Here is a 24,087-nt window from a genome sequence, read left to right on the forward strand (position 1 = left end):
TTCAATCTTTAATATTATCCAATCTGTAATTGCAGGGCAGTAACTTAATACACACAGCATGAAATTTAAGGATGTCTCTGCTGGGTTTCCAGTAGAGTTTTACAATGGAGGCACTCCTTCTTGTCTGAAATAACGAGGGCCTTTGCAAACGACAGAGAAAATTATTAAATTTTTATGAAACATAATAATAGGCTCATTAAGCTTTAGGGAAAACGGGCCATGGCACTAAATCACACAGCAAAGGCCACATATTTCATGAGTTGGTTGACTGTTTAAATCCTCAGCAGTTAAGGCAAACGGTCAAATTATTACCTAAACTGCCTGGTGTAAACATCCATCATTGTAGAGATGATTAGTCAATTTATCAAAAATTAAACTATTTTTTTTTCAAGCAAAAATGCCAAACATGCCCTCATTCCAGCTTCTCAATTGTGAGGATTGTTTTTGTCTTATGTGATATTAAGTTGAATATCTTTGGGTTTTGGATTTTTGGTTGGACAAAACAAGAACTTTTAAGACATCACTTTGGCGGTTAAGTAGATTGACCAACTGATTCATCGATTAACTGAGAAAATAACTGGCAGAACTAGTCTTTATTGCGGCCCTATATCACTGTTTACAAACCGACATCCAGGTCTAACTTCAGCCAAACGTTACTGTTCCTGTGTGCAGTGAGGAATTATTAACAGCATTGAAGGTGCAATAAACTTCTGGCTTGTTTACAACCTGTCTGATATTCTCACTGCTCGTGTTTCTTCCCTCTTCTGCTGTAATTTTAGTGGTGTCGATGTGTTTCAAGGTCTCAGCAATTATCTCAATGAGTACAATGATGTAAAAGATGATGAAATTTGACACCAAAAAATAATAGCACAGAGTTTAAGAGAAAATGTTGTGGAGCACTTAAGAGCGTTTAAAAGATGAGCAGAAAGATAGACGTAAAGCGGGGCATCGTTTGGAATTTTTGAAATTCTTCCTCCAAAGCAATACCTGACTTTCAGTACCAAAACCAAAACAATACTTTTTTGATAGCTTGCTTTGCGGAATATAATCACGTGTCTACAAATATATATAAATGGAACAAGGTTCTCACATTTTAAAATGTTTAGTTAACACAAACTAAAACTGTCAAAATTTTGATTTAAATAAGGTCTGATCAAAGAATTAGTGAACAAGATAACGAATCTGACCAGGCGTGCGAGGCCAACTTTCAGTATTTAACAGTTTGCAGTAGTCTGTGCTATAGAAACATTTTGGTCTGGTTCAAAAAACATTCAGGTTTGATACCCAGCCAGGGGTAGATGGAGTAGGGAGGAAAAAGAGATAGATAGGTGAAAACAGAGAGACGTGACAATTTTGTGGAAACCAATCAGCAGAGATACTTGGTGTTATTAATAGACTTGAAGACGTAAAGAGCGACCGATATTACATGAAGTACACAGTGAATCATTATCAGGGGACACTTCATCTTTCATTTCTGTCTCTCACGCAATTTTCTCTTCTGATGGCCATCTGTCAGACACCATGGTCTCTCTAATTCTCTCACTCTATTATTTATTTTCAGCTATCTGTAACACACACACACACACACACGTTCATGCTTTAGGTGTGGCACGATGCTGCAAAGACACTGATGGCTGTGAGACCCCACTACCTGGGTCAAGGTGACACCAAGCACAGCAGCCACAACAGAGCAAACAAGCCAGTCGGAGAGAGGGTTTGACACATGCCAAATCAGTGAAAAAACTGAGACACTCAACACTTCTCTGGAATCACATACTTGAACCCTTCACCTTTAAAAATACACATTGAGACACCTACACAGTGCCTTTTTGAAATCAAGAGCTGCTCAGACTTGCAATGTGAAACGAACAAATCCAGAGAAACAATTAACAGCTGAACCTAAATGAATAGTGGGGGTTTCCAAAACCAGTTTCCACCACTCCCCGCATTCACAGCTGAATTCACAGAGATCTACATCCATGCAATCCACCCATCCATCCAACCACCCACCCACCCCGAATCATCCAGCTCACCTTTGTCAGTCGAGCGCCTCGTCTGCCCAGGCAATAAAAATCCTGCACCATAGTAAGGGAGGTCCTAAATAAAAGGAGGAGATTGTAGGGACATGAAGAGGAAAAACAACACGGGAACAAAAGGCAGAGACAAGAGGACAAAAGATAGAGGGAGGGAATAGAAGGGAAAAGAGGGACAGAAAGAGGTAAAGAATGGCCCAGACAGGCAGAGAGCTCTCCACAATGTGAGCAGCAAGGGAGGGCGAGCGCCAGGTGTCAGTACGCATACACTCACTGAGCTGTGCATGCGCGAGCACACACACTCACACACACACACTCACAATCACAGGCAGACAGGCAACTCACTCTCATTCCCTCCCCCTCCTCCTCCTCCTCCTTTCGCTCTCTAGCACCAATAACTCTCCCTCATCCTCCTCTTCTCTCTCTCTCTCTCTCTCTCTCTCTCTCTCCTTTCAGCCAGGGCAAAATTCCTTAACTCTTTAAAAGCCAGTGATATCCAGGATCGATTTCTCTTTCTACTTCCACTCATGCTAGGGCTTAACGTTTAATTGTTTTTATGTCAAAATCACCATTTAACATTTCCTATATTAACCAATTGTTTGATTCAGCCTGGGGCAGTGGAAACCAGCTGTAAAAATTAAGTTCATTTGGCGAACCTGTTGGCATTTATTTGGTCATGTTTCTGGCCACCTAGCAAATGCAAGTCCAGAATTCACTCTTTTGTAGTTCTTTATCTTTAATTTATCTTTATGTTCCACTCTGTTCTCCAGCTACTTACTAATTGCTGTTTGCTGCTGGGCGTCACTACAAGAAACTCTTTTCATACTATACTTAATCAGTTGATTCATTGTTACCATCAAAATATTAATTACATCAACTCTGCTTATAATTTACATTCTAACTGTGTCTGACCAAGCTGTAGAAGGTAACCACTGATTTCACCGGTTATAGTGACTGTTGCCAGCAGATTTACTCAGCTGTACCTACTTTGTTGAATTCTGCGAGCTGACCTAAGAAATAAAGAAAGTGGCTGGTCCTCCCTCAATGCAACGTGCCTTTTTAGCGGCAGACATTTTGACTTGTCATAGTAGAAATAGCATGTGGTGGCGATGTTCTATTCAAGTGTCAGCCATGTCAGTGTGCCAGCTTACACCACCAGGATCCTGGAAGAAAGGCAGCTAAATGGTATTCATTCCTATTTACACCTTTCCTACTTTGACACGTCAACACGTCTTCCGTGAATTGCTTTCTTTTGATCTATTGTCTGTACTACTTACGCTAGGACACAGGTGGTTTGTCGAGAAAGAAACAACCCTATAGAGAGTAGGCTCTTTTTGCTGTCCAAAAAACTTCATGTAGATTTCGACAGTAAGCTAGCAGTTGGCTCAGTAGTTGTCAGGGATAAACGACAGTCATCCAGTTTGTAATACATTTTATACTACTTTTCACTTAATTGAAAAATGTATAAATTGACATTGACAAAAATAAACATTAAAAATAGCTACACATAGGACTCGGGTTTTATGTTCATAAACATAAACAAAAGTTGTGTGTCCTGCTGCAATACGCCACTATCAAGCTATCACTCAAAAACGCAGCAAATACTTGTATGAATTTTCTCACTAGTGTTCACAAATTCAAAGCCTATCACTTTCCATGACTATAGAATACTGCCATCATTATCCCCGCTCAGTCGCTACCTAAGAAAGGACACAATATCTAGGTCACAGTAACGCCAACTGCTAAATATCAGTCACACTTCAGTGAACACGTCCCTTTAATCAAGCCGTCAACACTAAGTAGAGAGTTGACACAGATCCAGCATACAGCATCAGACGGAAGGATGCAACAAACACCCTCACTTTACAATCAAAGTCAGATTTTTGTGCAACTTCCTGACAAGAGCCAGTGTCAAAAATATCACAAGGAAATTAAAAAGAGGAATAGGCCATAGAGGGATAGCAGGAAAGAGAGTAGAGCAAGGGTAACTGACACACTTAGACAGAGTGAGACTTCCCACTATTGACGTTGTGATCAGAGAGCGGAGGAGAGGTTAGACCAACGCTTCTTTACCCACGCTTCACGGTGCCCACGCCCTACTGCTAGAACTAAAATGCACGGCTTTTACAAAAGAGCTGCAAGGGAGAGACACAGCTACGGACTCTTGTGCTGGTCTCCATTTAAATGTCACTGTACTTCCACACAGCAAGTGAAAGTACTCGGAACATTGTGAGAACAGCCGTCAAACAGTTAGCAATGTCAGTGTCTGTCAGTGGGATATTCAAGATCCTGCTGTGGGCAGTCTTAGAGCTGGTGGAACAAGTCCTACATGTACTGTACCGATTTTGTACAGACATGTATCAGGTCGTTAATGCAGATTTATGATGGCAATCAAACCAGAACTGCTAAATGCAGAAGGCAGACTGGTGGCTCGAAAAACTGAGACATGATTCACGCAATCTTTCACACATCAGTGTACTACAGCAAAAAAGCATAAGAGGATGTGCTTCACTGTGATTATTGCGCCAATGATGATACAAAAGGAACAATGTGCAGTTGAGTACCATTGGCAGCAGTGAGTACTAGCTGTTACAGCAAAGATTGCACTTGGCAGTATTGTTTTTTTATTCTGCAATTGAAATAACGTACACTCTTTAAAGTTTTCTTTTACATGTACTGTACAAAGACAGGTGAGAAATTAAAGGAACAATTTAATAAGTAGTACTATTTCACGGCAGATATTTTGACTCGTCATAGTAGGAAAAGCAGTGTTGCTAATTACAGTAATGCCGGCTGGTGGTCCAGTAAGCCATGAGCCAGCATGCACAGTACCTACACCCTGAAACTGAAGCAGCTAAATGGAATTCAGCCATCATTCATTTTATTATTCACACCTGTGCTTCATCTACTGTGACATGTCAAATGCCTGTGAGTGGATATACGAATGCAGGTGCTTCCAAACGGAGGAGGAGAGCTCACTGAATGTTTTGATGAAAATTGTGCGATTGATACGCTATGGCCTGCACAGTCAGTGCATCACAACTGAACTGAACTCTTATGGGAGATTATGGAGCAACATGTTAGTCATCACTCTCCACCACCACTATTAAAACACCACATTTGCAGGTAATGATTATTTCCATTACTGAGTCATCTGAACTGATTAATCATTTAGTCTATAAAATGTCAAATCTTAAGATGCCAGACCTGAATTCCTTGTCTTTTCCAACCACAGATATGCAATTTAAAATGATATATAACAGAGACAAGAGACAAGTCCTGATATTTGAGCGCTTCAAACACCTACTTTTTCTTCATAAGATGACAAAAATGATTGATTATCAAAACTGTTGACGATTATTTTTCTGTTGATCAAATTATCAATTAATTGACTAAACATTTTGGTGGTTAATTCTTTTGAAAGAAAAACATTACCAAGAAACTTAGCATCCTGTTTCAGCTTTAACACAACCCTTTAGATATCAAAAATATGTTAAAATCTGACCCTTTTCAGCCACGTTTTCAGTAATAATCAATAAAGCTGTCTACATACAGCATAACAGCTCACATTTCACTCACACATGACTAAAACCCAACTACTGTTGGTTGAACGCTCCTGGTCTCTTTATTTCTTTTCTTTTTTACTCCAAATGAGAGTTGATTTCTATTGTATGTCTTGATTGGGGTGAACATGATTACTACAGAGGGTGTGGAGCACAAGGCAACGTCACAGATTTTCTAAACGTGTAGAGGAGAGAATTGCTATATTCTCTTTGGAAAAAGCCAAAGAACCGCTATTGCAATGAACACTACAGACTGGCACCAGAGTAAATTGAAAGTATAATAAAGTGATTGCACATATAAATCTCATATAAAACATCTTGAGTTAACTCTTCAATATCATGATACTGATTTCAACCACCCTGCTCTCACCATGACTCTCAGAAAGGATCATAGAAGAGGTTTCAGGCTGTCACATTCTTCAAGTAGCCAATTCAGTTGAGGCACATGGGTGGCTATGACAAGGGTGGTATGTGCATCAAGTGGCGCCACTGAACCGTAATGATGAGCCCATAAGTGCCTCCCACACTCCACGAGATAGCATAGTGCCACCGCTGACACTTCGGGCCCGTCTTCTCTCAGACACCCGCCCTCTCGACAGCCCATCTGAATTGTCCTTGACCTTCAGGACACTTTTGTTTTGTTATAGCTTTGTTACCATGGATACCCACTGACGAGGCCACAGGTGTCTGCTTGAGGTTGGCAGCGTTGGAGCCATTTCAAACTCCTGGTCAACACTGGTTATATCATCTCTGACCCCTGCGCGACTTGCAACTTCTCCTGTTCTTTGTTGTGGGAAACGGCTGAAGAGGCCACAGGCATGGAAATGATGAGGTCTTCCTACTAATGGCCCTTCATGTCACCACTCATGAAACCTTTACAGACCAACTCCATGCTTATCTAACATACTTGTTAATGATAATGAGCTTTCTAGAGACAAGAGGAAAATATGTAAGGCAGTCCTTAGGAGAGAGAGACCAACTAAAGAGCCGAAAATAAGCACTGTTTGACAGTTCCTTAAACAATTAATCTCTCTGATCAGGAAAACAGTATTACCCATGCATATCTATAAGAAAGCATCTCAATTTGTCTTCACACAGCAACTTTACTCTAGCATGCAGCATCTGGTGCAGCACAGTTACTCAGTCACTACTGCACAAAGGGACCTCAGAAATAAATGTCAACAGCTGAAGGAAAAGGTCTAAATGACACGTTGCAGTAAAGCTCGAGGAGGTAGTAGACATCAGCCTGTTTGTCCTTAGTAACCAAAGGTCAAAGCTCTTGACAGCTGTGTACCATATTGATTCACGGATTCATTGTCTGCCGTCTACAGATGTGTTTAGACAGCAACTTAATGTTCACATTTAAAGGGAATAAAAAAGGAGTTTATAGATGAACCTACACTCAGCAGAATCATACAACAGAAATGTGAAGATCTGCTGCTTTTAAATCACTGTATGTTGAATATCCGTGGTTTTCTGAACTGTTGGTCATACAAAAGACATTTGAAGACACGACCAGGGGCTGTAGGAAATTTGATGTTTCACAATTTTTAGACCAAACGATTAATCAATTACTTGAGAAAATGATCTGCAGATAGAATAATGAAAATAAGCATTAGTTGAAGCCCTAAAATAAAGCATCGAACATTTCTGACAATGTCAAAATTAAAGACAAAATCAAGTATATATCACAACAAAATGTTAGATGCTAAACTGCATTTCCTCATTACTTATACTCTAATCAATGACATCAAAGTTGAATCTAATCTAATCCAAACATTTTATAATCTGTAGTGAATGAGGCTAAATGTGATATCCCTCTGCAGGAGTACAATGTTCCTGTTATCAAAACCTGGTCCACTGAAATCCCTCCATTCATTTTTTTCCCTGGGTTCATTATTCCGGGACGGAAGAGGACATTCTGTGGAGCAGTAGGTGCCAATCTGTCGCTCTGTGGAGATTAGCCAGACTCAGCTCAAGTTAAGCTGCTGCTGCTGCTGCTCCTCCTGTGGCCCCTTACATCTATCTGATAGGTGGAATGATTGATTTCTACGCAGTAAACGCAGTCATTAATGTTCACTGGATATTCCATAGATTGCTTTGCATGCAAGTAGCAATATATATGTAAATGTAACATCTGCATATAAGTGCACTGACTACTTAACAGATAAAATAATTTAATTATACATAAGTAAACATAAAAATTAAATAAATAACGGGTGCTAGTGTGGTACACAAATGGCCAACAATATGGAAATAACTGTTGACTGTAACTGAAGAAGGATTGCTCATAAACCCGGTCTCATCTCCAAAATATTAGATTGTCCATAAAAAGGTAACTTAAAGTTAATTTAACCACTGGCTATATTGTTACTCAAGGGAATTCCAAAACATAGCAATTGTATGTTTAGCTTTAAACAAACTGAAATATACCATTTATTTATTTTCACTGGTTTAGAACTTCCACTTTATTCACAAAATATAAAACTAGTATATTGGAAAATCAAATTATACAGTATTAGATCTAAGAATTGTGCAAAAGCTTAGAATAGTGACATATAAAAGAGCAGCATAACAATGGCAGTTAAAACGGTCTACTTAAGGTTCCTGTGTTATATTCAACACACAAAAATTTCCAATTTCGACTTGACTAGAATGGCCCAGTGCAGGTGGTCTTATCTGTAGTTTAAGACTGATAATAATTACGTTTACACTGCATTAGAACTGGCTGTTGTGTCACTCCTCGTGTCTTAGAGCTCAAAGCATGTTTGCTGATCTGATGATCTCTAATTAGATTTCTCCACCACTGTGGAAAATGAGCCATCAATTAGTGTACTGTGATTAGGGGGACCGATTTGATTCCTGTCAAGCACCTGCTGCCTTCAGACTTGTCGAGTTACTGGAACGTTCCACGACTGACTGAAGGGAAGAACGTGGCTGCTTCTTTGCTGTGAGATGAATTTAAAAAGGGGTGTGTTCTCGGATATATTGACATTTTTGAAAACAGGCCTTTTTACCTTTTATTTGAAATGAACCTAGATGTATAAAGTTAGTATAACCGTTTCTTAGTAAGTGCTTTTAACTAACAGCTAACATCATTCTCCCGATCCTAGAAGAACAGAATAAGAACAGATGGACAAGAGGGCCTTCTCCAATCTACAGAGGCTATTTGTATCAGTCAACCCATCACCACTTCATCTTACAAGCATCTCAGTGCATCAACAGCACAACACAGACTAGTGGCATTGTGATATACTATATGAATTAATCAAACAAACAGATTATACTGTGCTTAGATTTCTGTTGACACCTAACCTGTTTGGTACAGTTCCATCAGCCTCCAGGGTGTTTGCGTTCAATTGGACTTGTATGAACCTGTCAATCAAACTCTGATGCAGACTAAGCAACTGGACCGAGACCACATCCAAGTGAACTCTGGTACGGTTAATTTGTGGTGTGAAAGTTTCAAAATTCAAAAGCTTAAATCCATCTGGTGATCCTGATCTGCGAAGAAAGCGACTTCCTGATCTGTACAGTTTAAGCAATGTTTAGCCTTTATTTACACAGTACAAGATAATTTTGTAACTGTGGTAACCTGTATGCTCGTCACCACAGGAGTGCAGTGTGAAAGACGTGTTTTGAGCTTGGGTCATAATCTGTATTTTATCAGTTCCCCAATAAAAGTGAGCGAAAGATAGCGACCATACACTACCTCTTTTTGTCTCTTTTCTGTCTGTCGGGATTTATGACATACCAGGGTCACTAATAAATTCACTCATAAATTTGTGAACACCAGATGAGATAAATAAAACATAAGATGCAGTAAAAAAGCATGATTGCTGTCAGTCTCTGCAATTTAAATTCCCTACATGGGTCCATGTAGCACTAGTGTATTGTATTCCATTTCAGGTGAGTAAAAGCTAAATCTTGTTATTCCAAATGAATTCCAGCTCCTGATGTGAGCATGTGTGGAAACTGCATCCGGTCTGCTAGACTGCCACGCTCAAGCCCCTCTCTCTTAGTGCTTATTAGTCATGCAACAGCTCCCTGTCCAGACACCCCAACCTTTCAACCTCATTTCTCATTTTCCAATCAGACAATGCCATAAACTGTAATTGCAGTGTCAGGCAATTGACTTTGTGTCATGTCTAGACCCACTGATAGGAGCAAGAAGGAGACTGAGCAGTCAAAATTGAATCAAACACCTCCATGCTACCCCATTTTCGAGCTAGAAGGCACAATGTAAACTATCCAAGACCATGAGGGGACATTTTTCTTCTTTTTCACATTTTGGCTTTCCAAGTGGGTGTACTTGTACATTAAACTGCCACAGGCAACAGTAACAGAGGGCCAGTCTGTCACAATGAAAGCCTTACATGATATGTGTCTTAACGAAAAGACTCAGAGCATATCTGATATCTAAACACTGCTGCTGCCGTAACTGCAAGACATTTGTCCTTTTTGTTTAAACAGCCTGAATCTCAGGCTGAGAGATTATACATGCTCTCGCTCTCAAGTGAACATTCACTTCAGATCTTAAAAGGCATCTGATTAATCGCAGAGCGGTGGGACTGAGTAGAACAGCAGTAAGTTACAGACTGACTCAACTATTAATGACAGTGTCTGAGAACAAAACACAATGTAGTTTCCCTGAGATAAATAAAACATACGGCTCAGTAAAATGCACATGACTTGCTGTCTGTCTCTGAAATTTGATTTCCCCCACGTGGGTCCATGTAGCGATGATGATGCAGGATGACAGTCGCCAAAAACCATCCAATCAATGAGCTGTGAGTCCGTATGGCTTAATGCTTACAGCTCTTGGTTCATTTGTAAAAAGTCAGTGTGAACACAAACCAGACAAGACTTACAAGACGACGGTGTATCTTGTTTGTTCTTAGATCAGACCAAATGAACCAAACAACAGGTGTAAAAATGTCTCATAGGACAAACAGTGTCTTAGTAGCCTATTATATTAGCCTATTATATCTTGAAAAATAACAGTCTGAAGACAAAACAGACTACACACTGTAGTTTCCAGAGAGATAACAACCTATTCCCTGAGTGTGTCACAATAAAGATTCATATAATTCAGCATCACAGCAATCTGAGCAGCTAATCTGTTATTCAATTTAAAAAATGCCATTCACCAGCTTAGTAACTTGGGGCTTACACAATTTCTCCAGTGCAGATCAAGGGACAGCTGGCTCATCTGTTGTCTCCAGATTAGCAAGTATATTCCCCTTCAGAGCTCTGGCATTCATGAAGCAACAAGCTTACTTGAAACTGCATCAAACACGGGACGAACATTTTATCGCACAATCTCACATTTAAAATAAAGACCAATTTCAGCAGCCAGTGCATTCGCTTTTGGGGGCAGTCTATAGAGACAGTTTACAGTGACAAGTCCTCTTTTTGAGCAAAGTGCACCTCCCACAGTAGCAGGAGTGGCATGTAGCTTTCTAGCGCTCCCTGTCTGTCATAAGCTGATAAGTCAGGGTTGCTAGAACAAGTCCTCAAGATGTCCTTGGAAAACTGGGAGAGCAGCTAAGAGAAAACATGTCTGTGCATATCCAGTATTTCTGGGTCTGTCTTTAAATAAAGGCTAAAAGTGCCTGTGGTGGCAGTGTGTGTGTCTGTCCATTCGAGCGTGTACATATGTACCACGAACTGTAGGAAACTGCGGGATACAGATGTTTCAGTGGAGCAGCCAGATTGTAAGATCAGCACTCGTCTGCTGGGAGTAGTGGATTCCCTGCAAAGTGACAGCAACAGATATCAAAACACTGGAGGGTACTCCAGTCATGTGCTACTGCTTGGTCTCTTCTTCACTTCACACATAACTACACAAACACACTGAAGGCAGAGGGGAGGTAGGTTTCGTTAGCAGCAAGTTCACTTCAGCCTTGAAGCCTTGCAGTAAAGGACATGACAATATAAGCGAACGAATCAAAAGATGCAATTTGTATACTGTAAGTACTGTATATGAATTCATTGAAAAGCAGTTCTAGTAAAAGTCAGCAGATGCTAGATAAGAGCATTGTAGATGCCCTGTGTTCCATGACGAGGAAAAGGGGTTTCAAATAGTTTGAGTAAGATTGATAATAAACAGGAAGTCAAATGTCATATGAGGGATATTTTTGCCCTGAAATGAAGCCTGGCCCCCTGACGTCTAAGAGAATTAATTATATGACATTCAAAAACTGAATATTGGGAAAGGTTCAGCTAATGAATATTTTAACTCGATAACTTAAGATTGAAAAAGTACTTTTTTGTGACACAAACTGCATTTGTGCATAAAATTGTAACTGATCATCAAACATTCGGTGAGCTATTTGGTTAAATCCTTTGTATAAATAACCACTGCCAAAAAGTTTCAAACACCAGTTTTTTCATCCACACATCCACTGAAGTTGTGAAGCTGAGAGAAGAGATGGTGACATAATATAATGTGGGATATTTCCAGCTTTGCAAAATTATTTCATCTGTGCAAATCGAGTGGGTGGCTGGACGAAAGCCTTCAGAGGGCCCATTTTCACACCATAATAAAAGACCCTATCCTGGGGAGACATTTAAGAGAGTGGAGGTTGTAACACTGGCTTGGCAATATCCCGAAAACTATTAGATTCAACTAAGTGCAACTGTACAGTTACAAAATGCGCTCTCCCAAGTGTTGCTTTTGGCTGTGATTATCCACCACATCAAAGACCCTGTTCCTCTAAGTGAGAGTTTAGAAGGCTTGAGTGACAGTATTGCATGTGTAGGAACAAAAGGTTTCATGTGGCTTTAACAAGGACCTTCCAGTAACTAATGCATTTTAATAGGTATTTCACCTGACTGTTGGCTAAAAGGGATGTACAGCTTGGTCTGTGAACTACACAGAGAAATGTTTTTGATTAAGCAGAGACATCTGTATTCAGGGTTTCTGCAGTGTTAAATCCAAATTAAATGCAAGACCTTTTTATTACAAAATCAAATTAGATTTAATACTTGATCATACTGGAAGAATGCTGGAAAACCAGTACAAGGCCTACAATTATTTATTAAAAACGTGATTTATATTGACATTGACATTTATATCAGTAATTCCCAGCAGTATCTAACAATAATTCCTAGTAATATTATCAGTTAATTAACGTGACCAAATAAGTGGAAAATTGAAGGATGGATTAACCTTTTTATTAAAATTAAACCCGGCCCAGTATGAGTCAACTTTGATGAGTCGATCACACTTTGAGATTATAGATGTAGATGTCTCCTGACATGTTGATGTTACTGTCCATTGCAGGCAAGAAAAAAAAAATCAATGAAAGATAAGACTTGATGTTTTAAAGACTCTTCCAGACTTTGAGATAACTTGTGCATTACACCGGATACCTGCACTTTAATATGTATAATATAACCATGTTTGACACACAACAAGAACAGAAATGTATGAAAACTTAATCTGTTGGGATGTGTTGAGGTTCACCCGACCTGCAAAAAGTGACCTCTGGTGGGAAGCTTTTACTCTGAAACAGCTTCAGGAACTGCCTTGAAAGTAGATTAACACTGTGCCTTTAATTCTGATGGCACAACAAAAAAAAATCAATCATTAAACAGATAGGTTCAAACCTCAAACCTCCGGCAACAAAATAACAGTTTAGCAACATTAAGCAGGTGCTACAAAACTACTGAACTGATGTAAATCGAGCTTGGTTGAGCTGGGAACTATCGAGCAAGGTTAAACAATCAAGGCGGCAGAAATGAACTGCTGCATATCCATGTATAATGGAAACAAAAATCTTCACAATACAGCATGACATAGCATGACCAAAGTATATTGTTAAATGGCAGTAGAAAGCTAGTTTTGTGTTCTCACAACAAGAGGTAATGCTCAGCAGCAGAATTGATGAGCCGATTTGGATCTATTATAAGCAGAAAACAGGTTTTAAAGGGTCTTTGGAAGTCACAGATTACTCTTTAAGAACCAAAATACATTTTATCTTTCGAGCTGTGTGTTCCTGCTTCCTAAAATACACCTAGTGAACATTTTCTGTGTGCTGACAGGCAGATGTGTCATTGTTTGTGGCTGGCATCACAAGACTCACCACTGCTGCGACTCTTGCGGTTGGCCTTCCCTCCCGTCAGCAACATCTTCAAGCTGTTCCTAAACATGACTGCAGCACATGCCCTGGACTAGACTACAGAAAAATCTGTTGGGAAAGAAGAAAAGACAATGAATATTAATATTTCTAAAACCTCTTCCTGGGGTCCACATAAAACACATACCAAGAACAAAAATACACTACACAATGATGCATAAAACAATAGATTACAAGGAAAACACAATCAACAGACAGAACATATACACAACATAATAAGACATCAAATTTCAAAGAAATACACAATCATACACAGAAACAACAAATTATCAAGAAATACAAATATAAAATAATGTATGATATGCTCTTTTTCTAATATAAACAGACATGAAATATTCCTTTACTTGTTTTTTTCAAAACTAATATTAATTTTAGTTTTAACAATATGACCTGGAAGGGGATTCTATTCAACCATAGCTTTATACATCACTGTGCATTATTTTGAGTTTTTGTTTTGTTTTGTCATGCCTTGTATGGTATGTTTGTACATTATGACTCAGATTAAGTTGCCTATACAGACAGTCGGGGGGGTTGCATACATTCATTTTGTTTATAAAGCCTAGAAGTGATACTTTTAAATCCACACAAGTTCATCTTTGTAGTTCCTGACCAAACCACAGAGCAATAATCTAAATGTGATCGCACTAGGGTTTGCAAAACATGTTTAGTTAGATACTGTCTGCTGCGAGATCCAACTGACATTATTAACAATACAATTCAGTCATTAAAAGCAAATTAGAGATATCAGAGCAACATAACTAAAACCTGATTGTCTAGACAGGAGAGAAAAAAAGAGTTATGCGTCAGGAAATGCTGATATGGGGAACTCTCATTCTTGTATACTCATAATCTGATATGTTCCATCAAAATGCGAGATCAAAAGCTTCCTTATAATTAGGGAATAAAACAAGGAAGTACCAATGCTTTTACTCCTACTTCCTATGAGAAAGTTTGACCACTATTTATTTTTTAACAGTGTTTTATCTAAATTCACCCCTTCACTCATGGAGCGATAAGGAGTTCAATGTCTTGCTCGAGGACACTTTGATACGTGAACCGCCAACCCAGCAATTAGTGGTCAACTTCTCTATCTGCTGAACCACAGAGGATCAGTTCTTTGGCATGGGATTCTTGTTATCAATTGTTATTAACTGGGTTACTTATCCATTATTTAGATCATCAATCCAATCAAAATATACCCTGGATTAACAAAAAATATATCCAATATATATGTAGTATGTTGAAAAGACGTTTTGCACATAATACAAACAATGTATGTTACAGTATTGTAAAACCACAGGCGGTGGAGGTTGGGCTTTCAGTACAAAAGCGTAGGTACATCGCCGACAGACAACACCATAAACCAAAACATTGTCTTCATTTCTTGACTGCAGCTTGCTCTCTCCCACTAATTCCTCCCCTCAGTGAGTAGTAAAAAGCATGGCAGCAGATGTTCTCCATTAGGTGGGAGTGACTCAGCAAAGCCCCACAGACGAGCTCCAGCTGAGCAGCCAGCTTTTCACCCAAACAATTAAAAACAACCTCAAAGAGGAGGACATGGAAAAGCTCTCAAAAAGCCCCCCATCCCCCAACCCTGCCAAACCAATGTTTTTCCCAATCCCCTCCTGACCTTGAGAGGAGTCCAAAAAGGCTTCCAGGATCATAATACTGCGAGGGACACTGGGGAAGTGGCAATGACAGTGAGGCAACATATGATATAATAGTCAGGAGGGATGAAATTTAGCCATAGAACATGTATCTTTGATTTTCCTATTTCATTTAAGGTTTTACCTTTCTTTTAATTGAGTATTTTAGGAAGAATTAGCTCTCACACTTAATGATTTAAGCCCAAATGGACTAATGCTGTCTCCAAACAAGTAGGGGCAGGGGGAAGACACTTGACTGTAATGCAAGAGCATATTATCCTAAATTGTGATGAGGGTGAACTTTTGAACCCCTGCCCTAGACAACATTTTTAAACATGTTTGATCTGTCCGGGTGGCTTTTAGTAGAAAGTTGTTGTACAGTAAGTCTCAACAAGACTGAAAACTGAGTGCAGTCCTGGCAGTTGCCAATTTTCCCAAAGTGTAGAGAACAAGAAAAAGAACTGAAAGAGAAGTCAATTTGAACCACATCAAATATACCAGGGGGAAACCTGAGGGGAGCTACTGTGCCAGACTACACGTTGAACCCCCACCAATCATTGCCTGCCGTTTTTCACACCTACAGGTTCACTGAGATGAAATAAAACATCACTGAAGTTGTGAAAATAGGTGAGATAAGAAAAAAAAAACTAACACGCTAATATTTTTGATAGAATGTGATGAAGAGGCTTCCCAGATGCTGCGTTGATTGTCGTCCACTGTGACAAACCACACGGGACAAAATGAGCAATTGTCCTGCCAGATGCTCATTTTGGTTCACAGCGCCCACATCTGTCAGGTCAAGCCATTATCAGGTTCATATCATGAAGTGTAATCTTGGCATCACTATTCTAACCACAACAGAGCATACAAAATACAATGAATAAAATAATTTTAGAAAGTACATGCGGCAGTATTACTATTGTTATTATTATTATATGTAAAATTTCTGTCCAATTTAACAACCTTTTTACACTAAATAAATACATTTCTTGCCACTGACAGGCTAGATAGAGAAGTAATTGCGGGGTATCAGTGGCAGTGACAGAGGACGCTGATGTCTGATATGATGGTGATGCATCTAATAACACATTTGACAGCGGTTATGATTCCTCTACCCAGTCAATAACAGTGCCAGTAAATGTCCCTATCGAGCAAATGAAGGTTTATAGGCTTTTAGTGTTTTATATTTAGGTCTAGGATCAGACTTATCAGTTGAGATTGTATCACAGGGGCTGATAATTAAACTGCTCATAAAAACACACTGCTCTGATTTAGAGCCATCACTGACAATAAATAAGAATAAGAATGTTTTTGACCTCATTTGCCAAGCAGTGCAGTGTCACACAGCCATTGTGACAGGTTCCTCTAAATAAAATATGAGCCCTGATGCGAATAAGTATATCTTCAAGGAAAGTCTGATATTTTTCTGTGTGACATTTGACCAGATCCTGATGCAACTATTCTCTGGTGAACTAAACAGAAACCCAACAGAATCAGAAATTGCCTACAGGGCTGTCTATTATAAATGTGTTATCAGAAACTGACAATTCTCTTGGCAACTGAGCTGAGGCAGCAAATTAACTGATGCTACAGGCAAATAAACTCACAAAAGACATGACAATTCTCTAATTTAGGGACATTTGCCATTTTGCTAAATTATTAAATGTGCCACAATGGGCAAAAATGTGATGCAATGTATTAGTTTCTAACTGTATTCCCATGTTACTGTCAATGTGACTAATTCTTTCCATTGTATGTAAAGTAGAATGAGTGGACCCTATGTTAGAAAGATCCCTATGCTCCCTATATACACTCATCTAACTTCCTGACCCTGATTGGAGTGGTGCACACACTTCAGCTCTCCAGTCAAGAGGGTGCAATTTCGTATAAGCTATATAGTCTAATTGGCATCCAACGCAGCTGTGACTTAATGTCAAGTTACCTATGACCAATCCTGGCAATTAATAACTTTAACTTTACCAAAACTTTCTAGTTTTATGTTGCTTTGCTTTCAGCTAGAGAGCTAGGTTGTAAGATCCCACGTTTGCTAGTGTTACATTTGACAGTGAATGCATGATACTGGAATAAAAATTTGGCAATAATAGATAATGGTTTGCCAAATACTAAATGATTTCAAATAATGGAGCTTGTAGCACTAATAGTAAAGGCTGATGCAAACCTTAAAATATAGCCTCATCCTCGTGGGGGCTTCATTAGCTGCTTAACATTTTTTCTAATAATGATTTAGTCTTTTTCCCCTTCTTTTTTGCGTCACCTGTGCAGTTTACTGGACAGTAAATGCATCTGTATGATGTGTGATAAAGGGTCTTCGCTCTACAGTCAACTTCAGTTGGATTAACTGGCACCCCTCCGCTGTGGGAAAAAACTAGTTAAAAGCCAGCTTAATCGCGGCAATCATTACGGCTGCTTTATGATACGGTGACACAAGTGATCCTTACACCTACCAGAGGGACAGATGAAAAGCATTAGTCACATCAAAAGCGGCAGAGCTAGTTCAAGGTGGCTGAGCAGTGACACATGCCATGAATGGCAACATCGTGGTGTGGGCTGACTGGAATAGTCAAAAATGTTTTACAATCCAAACTTATGTATTATTAAGAGTAATTTTCACACTGTAAATTTCCATCAAATGTCCTATAAAATAACACTGAAACACTTAACACAACTAAAATGAACACTCCAGAAATGAGGAGAGCTTTTATCATGCAGAACCACGCAAGGCCTTCCTTCTGTCTGAAATCAGTACATTGGTATGAATCATGTGCATTCCCATGACAAGATGTAGACAGTGGTAAGAGAGTGTAAGGTGGCTGTGGGTCAGATCTATTGGCATGCACGCTCATCCCTAGAGATACAGCCATGGTTGCGAAGGGGCATCTACGCATGTATCCATGCATGTCACTGCAACTTCACCTCAGCATAAAATATAAGCAGGGAGCTGCTTATTATATCTGGTCTGGTTAGCCTACAGGCCAGACGGCATTCTGTGATTTTAATACTAAATCACAATCTTTGGAAGCAATGATTCAGTAAGTACATATTGTAACTTCATGTCAGCTCTCCATAGTGTAGCTGAAAGGGTATAGGAATGAAATGCAAAGGACTTCCCATTCTACCCCAATAAATCTGTCCATATGTATAGCAGTAAGCTAACCAGGCAAGGCAATAGCTATAGCAGTTTACTAACTGCCAGAGCAGAAAATAAGGAGAGATGTTGCTGTCTCTTTCTAGAGGAGGCAATCAATGTATGAAATCTTAGAGGACAGGATACTGAGTAGGCAAGCAAGCACACACACATTCAAACTCACAGGTCGCCATAGAGAGACAGCCACACACACAAAAATGTACCCGTGTACACAGCTGAAGCAATGTTTCATCTGAGGGTGTAAGCATACACAACTCTCATTCCCACTCTCTCTGACCCTGTGTACCGGTCTTTGTGAAGGGAAGCCAAGAAGCAGCATGCTCTCACAGATAATGTGCGTAAGCGGATGCAGCCCATCTCAGGCTCTTCCACGGCTCGGGCATAATGCTCCTCCAGTGTGTTAAAAACCACTTAAAGGCACATTCACCAGCCCTGCATGATGAGCCACTTTCATCTGCTCTGGTCACCCGAAGCAGCACACTTGTTTGTTCTGATGAAAAATAAAACACAGACAGCTTGGTTCATTTGTAAGCATGGCTGAATTAACAGTCTCAAACATGCCGTTAGAGCTAGACAGATTCCTGTGTGAAAGCCTTTGAACTTTTATTTAAACTGCATTACTAGCCTTGGTCATTAAAATATGTTGGTTTAGCTATAAGCCTTGTTTGAAGAATTGCTTCATCATGGCATAATTCAAATATTAGAGGATTAGCTTATTACTCTTCATACTGGAACCCTCCTGTAGAATGAATTAAATTTTTAATCACTAAGCCCGATGTAAATTTTTAAACATAAAAGACATTCAGCTGGCAGCAGGTGCAGACATCCCCCACTCTAAGTCTAAGCCTGGACTGAGAACCGCCACAACCCTCCATTAATTACAAAGCTTATTTACAATCAATAAAGTATCCTTTAATGGGGCCAGTGAAAGCAAAGGCCAGTGTTGCAGGGCATCCAATAGGATTTATCTCATGTTACCCCTGGCCTTCAAATTAAAACTCATCTGAAAGGAAACCACGCAGACACAATCATAAAATTAGAGGGGACACACGTTTCCCATGGGAGTGCTCTTAGTGCGATTACCGATAACACAGAAGTTACAGCAGCCGAAAAACAGAGAGAGGTTTTAAATTGGGATGGAGGAAATTGTGCTTTTTAACTGTGCAATTCTTTAGTGACCACAGATAAAATATAATCTTTCCGAGAGGTGAATGACTAGGGACATTTTAAGGTAAAATCTAATTTCTCCTAAAAGATATAATAAGAATCAGTATTAAAATGGGTAATTACAAGTCACCCATGACAGAAATACATCTTAAAATTGCTGGTTCCAGAGTGAAAATCCCTTGGCAGCCACAACACAATGAAGCATCAACAGTTTAAGAATGACAAATGGGCTTTGCCCTGAGGGACATACGATTCTTGGAGCAATTACAGTAGAATCTGGGACTCTGACTGGGAAACATGAATGTCAGACCTTAATCAAATAAGAACAGTAGCAGAGACAGTATTGTTTTAGAATATTTATCTTGAAACAGCAGTATAATCAAAGCTGAGTCATCCACAATCCATTGATTTCCTCCACTTGTTTCTATACACCATCTCGCTTTTAGAGGGTGAAAGAGTGAGGCGAGGAGAGCTGGACCTGTTCATTAAAAAAACGAAATCCTGCTGCAGAGGTGCATCTCACAGCAGAGAAAAGATTCAAAAACGAAAAACAGGACTCAAGCTGGATACTTGTTCAGTCAGAGCCTCCTCCCCTCATTTTGCCAGCAGTAGACACCCTGCAGCATCAGACAGGGATAAATCACACGCCCATCTCAAATTTGAGGATGGCCAGGGAAGCAGAGTTTCATAAATCACACTGATATCAATAAGGGGAAGTGTCAGGGCCTTGCTTACGAGGTGAGAGTTGCACAGGGCGATGCAGAAACCACTTAAGGTTGCTGGTAACAAAGTTTCACTCCTGCCCAGCAGTAGATTATTTATTAATCTAGATTAATGTCTGTGCGCTCATTGCTTTGCAGGGGAAGGTGTTGATATCTGTATCACGATGCAACATATGACGGTCTGATCAGTCACAGATGAGACAGTTTTGGAACCCAGGGAGGCCAAGATTGCCGTCTAAAAGCTCCTCAGCTTTTTATTACTAGTCCTACATGGAACATATGGTCAAATCACATTTAAAAATAGTGTCACATACCAAAGTATAAAAGCTTCATCCTACTTCAACTAAATCATTAATCAATAAAATGAATAGCTGATATCAAAATGTCAAATGAAATCAATGTGTGCTGTTTAAGACCGACATATGTTATAATATATATAAATATATAAATTCCCATTTATAAAGTATTGTTTTAAATATATCCTCAATATTCCTCAACATTCAAACATGAGAGACTCATGTATAATTAAATTTACTATAGGCTTATGTTATGGCCATTAGTTTGAATTATTTCACATTTGTTTCTGACAAATCATGGCTCTAAGTACTGATACCCATGAGCCTCAGCCGTCTTTGCTAGGGAATAGAAGCCAGTCAACTGGGATCAAAACACCAAGCCACAGTTACTAAACTTCATTCAAAATGGACCCAGAATCAGAAAATTTGCTGATTTAAACTGCTGAAAGTGTTATCTTTGGTTACTGGTCGCCCTTAAAAGCACCCGCTACACAATTTTAATCTCAGCAATTGGATTGTTTTTACAATCCACACCTTGAGAGTGCTCCAACTGCCGGTCACCTGACATTGTCTATGCAAAAAATTAATGAGAATTTTTCTTAGGGGCTCCTGAGATAACTCCTCCTGCTTTGCAACTCTATAGCAGTGAATAACGGTCAGATTGTGTGCACTGTCACAAACTGAACACCAGTTACTCATCTACTCTCCACTGACACATGAGCTGTCAGTTAGACCTAATGTCAGCACACCATCTGCGACCTCTAGCCCAGAGTTCAATGTTAAAGAGCAAAGTTTCAGGTTCCCAAGACGAGTTCACACACAATATTTCCATCCTGGCTAAAACTTGGCTAATACTGCACATCTAACCTTTCAAAGTCATGTTACAGAACAAGGGCCGTCAAGTTGTGAGTCTCAGCTGCAACGTCGTCCTTGCTGGACCTCTATTAAAAGTCCATACTGCTTATGCAAAGTTGGACTTAATGTTTTTTTTTCTCCAACATGGCCTACATATAGCCAAGTGAATTATTATGTACTCTGGTTGTGTCATCTCCCTGTGGGGAAACAGAAGTCCTCCTACACAGGCCAACTGGCACACCGTTTCATTACCAAATCTATGCCCAGTTTAAACTAGCTAAGACCTCTCTCGCCCGCTTATTCAAATATATTCAAAGGAAGCGACTGAAATAGCATGTCAACCTTTATCAGAGTCAAAGAGATCCAAATGAAGGGGGACATAATTCATTGACTTTTATTTTCCCCAGTTTGTTTTAGTTGATGTCTGGGCAAGACCAAATAATGGGATGAGATACTGTGAGCCATGTAGGCAGGTGTAGAAAATCCCCCTTACCAGACTGAAAATGGAAATAAATCATCTAAATGCACAAAACCTGTACGCGTACTACTTTAATACTCCCTCACTCTTGTTTGGTTGCTGCTGTAAACAGTAACACAAGACTGTGTTGATGAGCAGCAGTGAAAGTGTGTAGAGTAAGTAAGCCTTGCCACAGAGAAGGCAGAAAAAGAGAAATAAAGAAGGAGGAATAAGCTGCTCAGCATATTTCTAATTGTGAAGTTTTGTGACTATTCTACTGATACAGCACTTAATAAATCTTACCAGGTTAACACATAAGGGAGCATTTTAAAAAGTTTAACATTCAAACAATAAATGAAACTAGATGATGATGTGAAAGGTCAAACACTGTTAAATATTGTGCTCAGCAAGAATTATGGTTAAATGAGACAGTTCGATTAATCCCACTGACTGCTGCTTCCAGTCCTCCCTCGACTCCCCTTCTTCTTCCTGCCTCTTCATTCAGAGACCTCACTGCTACACCTGCTGGCCATTTGGAAGTGCTGCTGCACCATCTACATTGACACACTGAGCAGAGGTGCCAAGAGTTATATTAATGAAATGATAAATCTAAACCTACTCTAAATAATAGCCTTTCATCTTTTTGCTGATGACATATGACACTGACATGTCCATCATCTAGTCTGTAGAATACACAGAAAATTTAGTTTTGCATAAATCCTGTAAGAGGCTCCCATTTGTATGCCTCGGGCGCTCTTGATCCTGTTCAAACAAATAGACCAGAGCATCAGGAGGACAAGTGGTTCAATGTTTGACAGGCAGCTTACAGGGGCAAATAGAGTCATGACATAAGCAGGGAAGGTTATTCTGCAGAAGGCCACTAACGGCAGGTAATCAACATTGGCAGAAGTGGACATTTGCATTGAGATGGAGGCATTTAAAATCAGCCCGTGTCTCTGGTCTGGGTAGGCGATGAAATTAAAATTCTTAGGATTATACTGGCTGAGGTTCTGTCTCTCTTTGACTTCTTGTGGCACTTGATGGATGCAGTCTCAGATTTTTATTTGCAGCAATCTCACTCCATGAGGAAACAGATTTAGAAGGTAAATAAATGTTGATCTGTATGAAGTTAAGTTTCATGCATCTGAAATTGAACTACAATGCTTATTAAAAAGTATTCACCCCTGATGTCTTATATTGTTTTACAACACTGAATCACAGTAAGCGTAATTAAGTACAAGCATTAACACTGATTAACAGTCAAATTCACACTTCGGGGCATACGGGCGGTGCAGGGGTAAAATTCTCACCCACCACAGCAGAGACACTTAATTTGATTTGTGGTAGCTGTACCTCTGGATTGTGTTTATTGGAAGATACAAATAATTGGCCAGGTTCACCACTGCAGGATGGTCAGGGGGCTGCACAGAGGGCAGTGGGACCTGTGAGAGAAAACATGAAACACTTGCGTGTTACACCCTCCCAGTGCAGCTCCTGACAGGGAGGTGAAAAAGAAGGGGCTGGCAACATCATGTGTTACTTGAGGAAGCACCGAGGCTGGATTACTAACAAGGCAAAGCAGGCATCTGTCCCACAGGGTCGTTAAGGCAGGGTCCTGTTTTATTACCTAATCTAGTTTTACAACCTTCATCATGTCATATATATTGCTATTCCTAACTTAAGGTATTTAATCAAATTACCAAACAATTAAAAACTACAGTGCAGGAGATTTTGACACTCCAAATTAATGATAAAAAGGGGAAAACAAGTCTCTTCATTTAAATTAAGGACGTCTAACATTGTGTAAAATATTGTAAAACAATCCTAATTGCATTCAGTGTAAAAGAAAAGACAGTCAAAGAGGTATGAATCCTGTTTCTTATAGACCCTCTAGATTAAAGCATAAAATAAAATGTCCTAACTTCTCCACACATCTCGTCCTGGATCAGCTGTCACATGGATCCAGCGCCAGCCTGAAGCTGGTTTCAAACTGAATTGTAACTGCCTCTTCTTCCCTCTGCGCTGTCAGTTATGTCTG

The 24,087-nt window shown here is 39.6% G+C and overlaps 1 protein-coding gene across 1 annotated transcript in view; it reads right to left on the reverse strand.

Annotated features, from left to right (window-relative positions):
• Positions 1 to 24,087, reverse strand: part of tanc2b (tetratricopeptide repeat, ankyrin repeat and coiled-coil containing 2b) — a 133,633-nt gene that overhangs the window by 85,849 nt on the left and 23,697 nt on the right. The window contains 1 exon segment of the mRNA XM_038734910.1: positions 13,687 to 13,791. Within this exon segment, the coding sequence (XP_038590838.1) occupies positions 13,687 to 13,753 (67 nt within the window). The 5' untranslated portion in view covers positions 13,754 to 13,791.

This window comes from Micropterus salmoides, unplaced genomic scaffold, assembly GCF_014851395.1.
Source record: "Micropterus salmoides isolate LMB-PRFRI ecotype aquatic unplaced genomic scaffold, ASM1485139v1 Ms_hic_scaffold_21, whole genome shotgun sequence".
NCBI classification, from domain to species: Eukaryota; Metazoa; Chordata; class Actinopteri; order Centrarchiformes; family Centrarchidae; genus Micropterus; species Micropterus salmoides.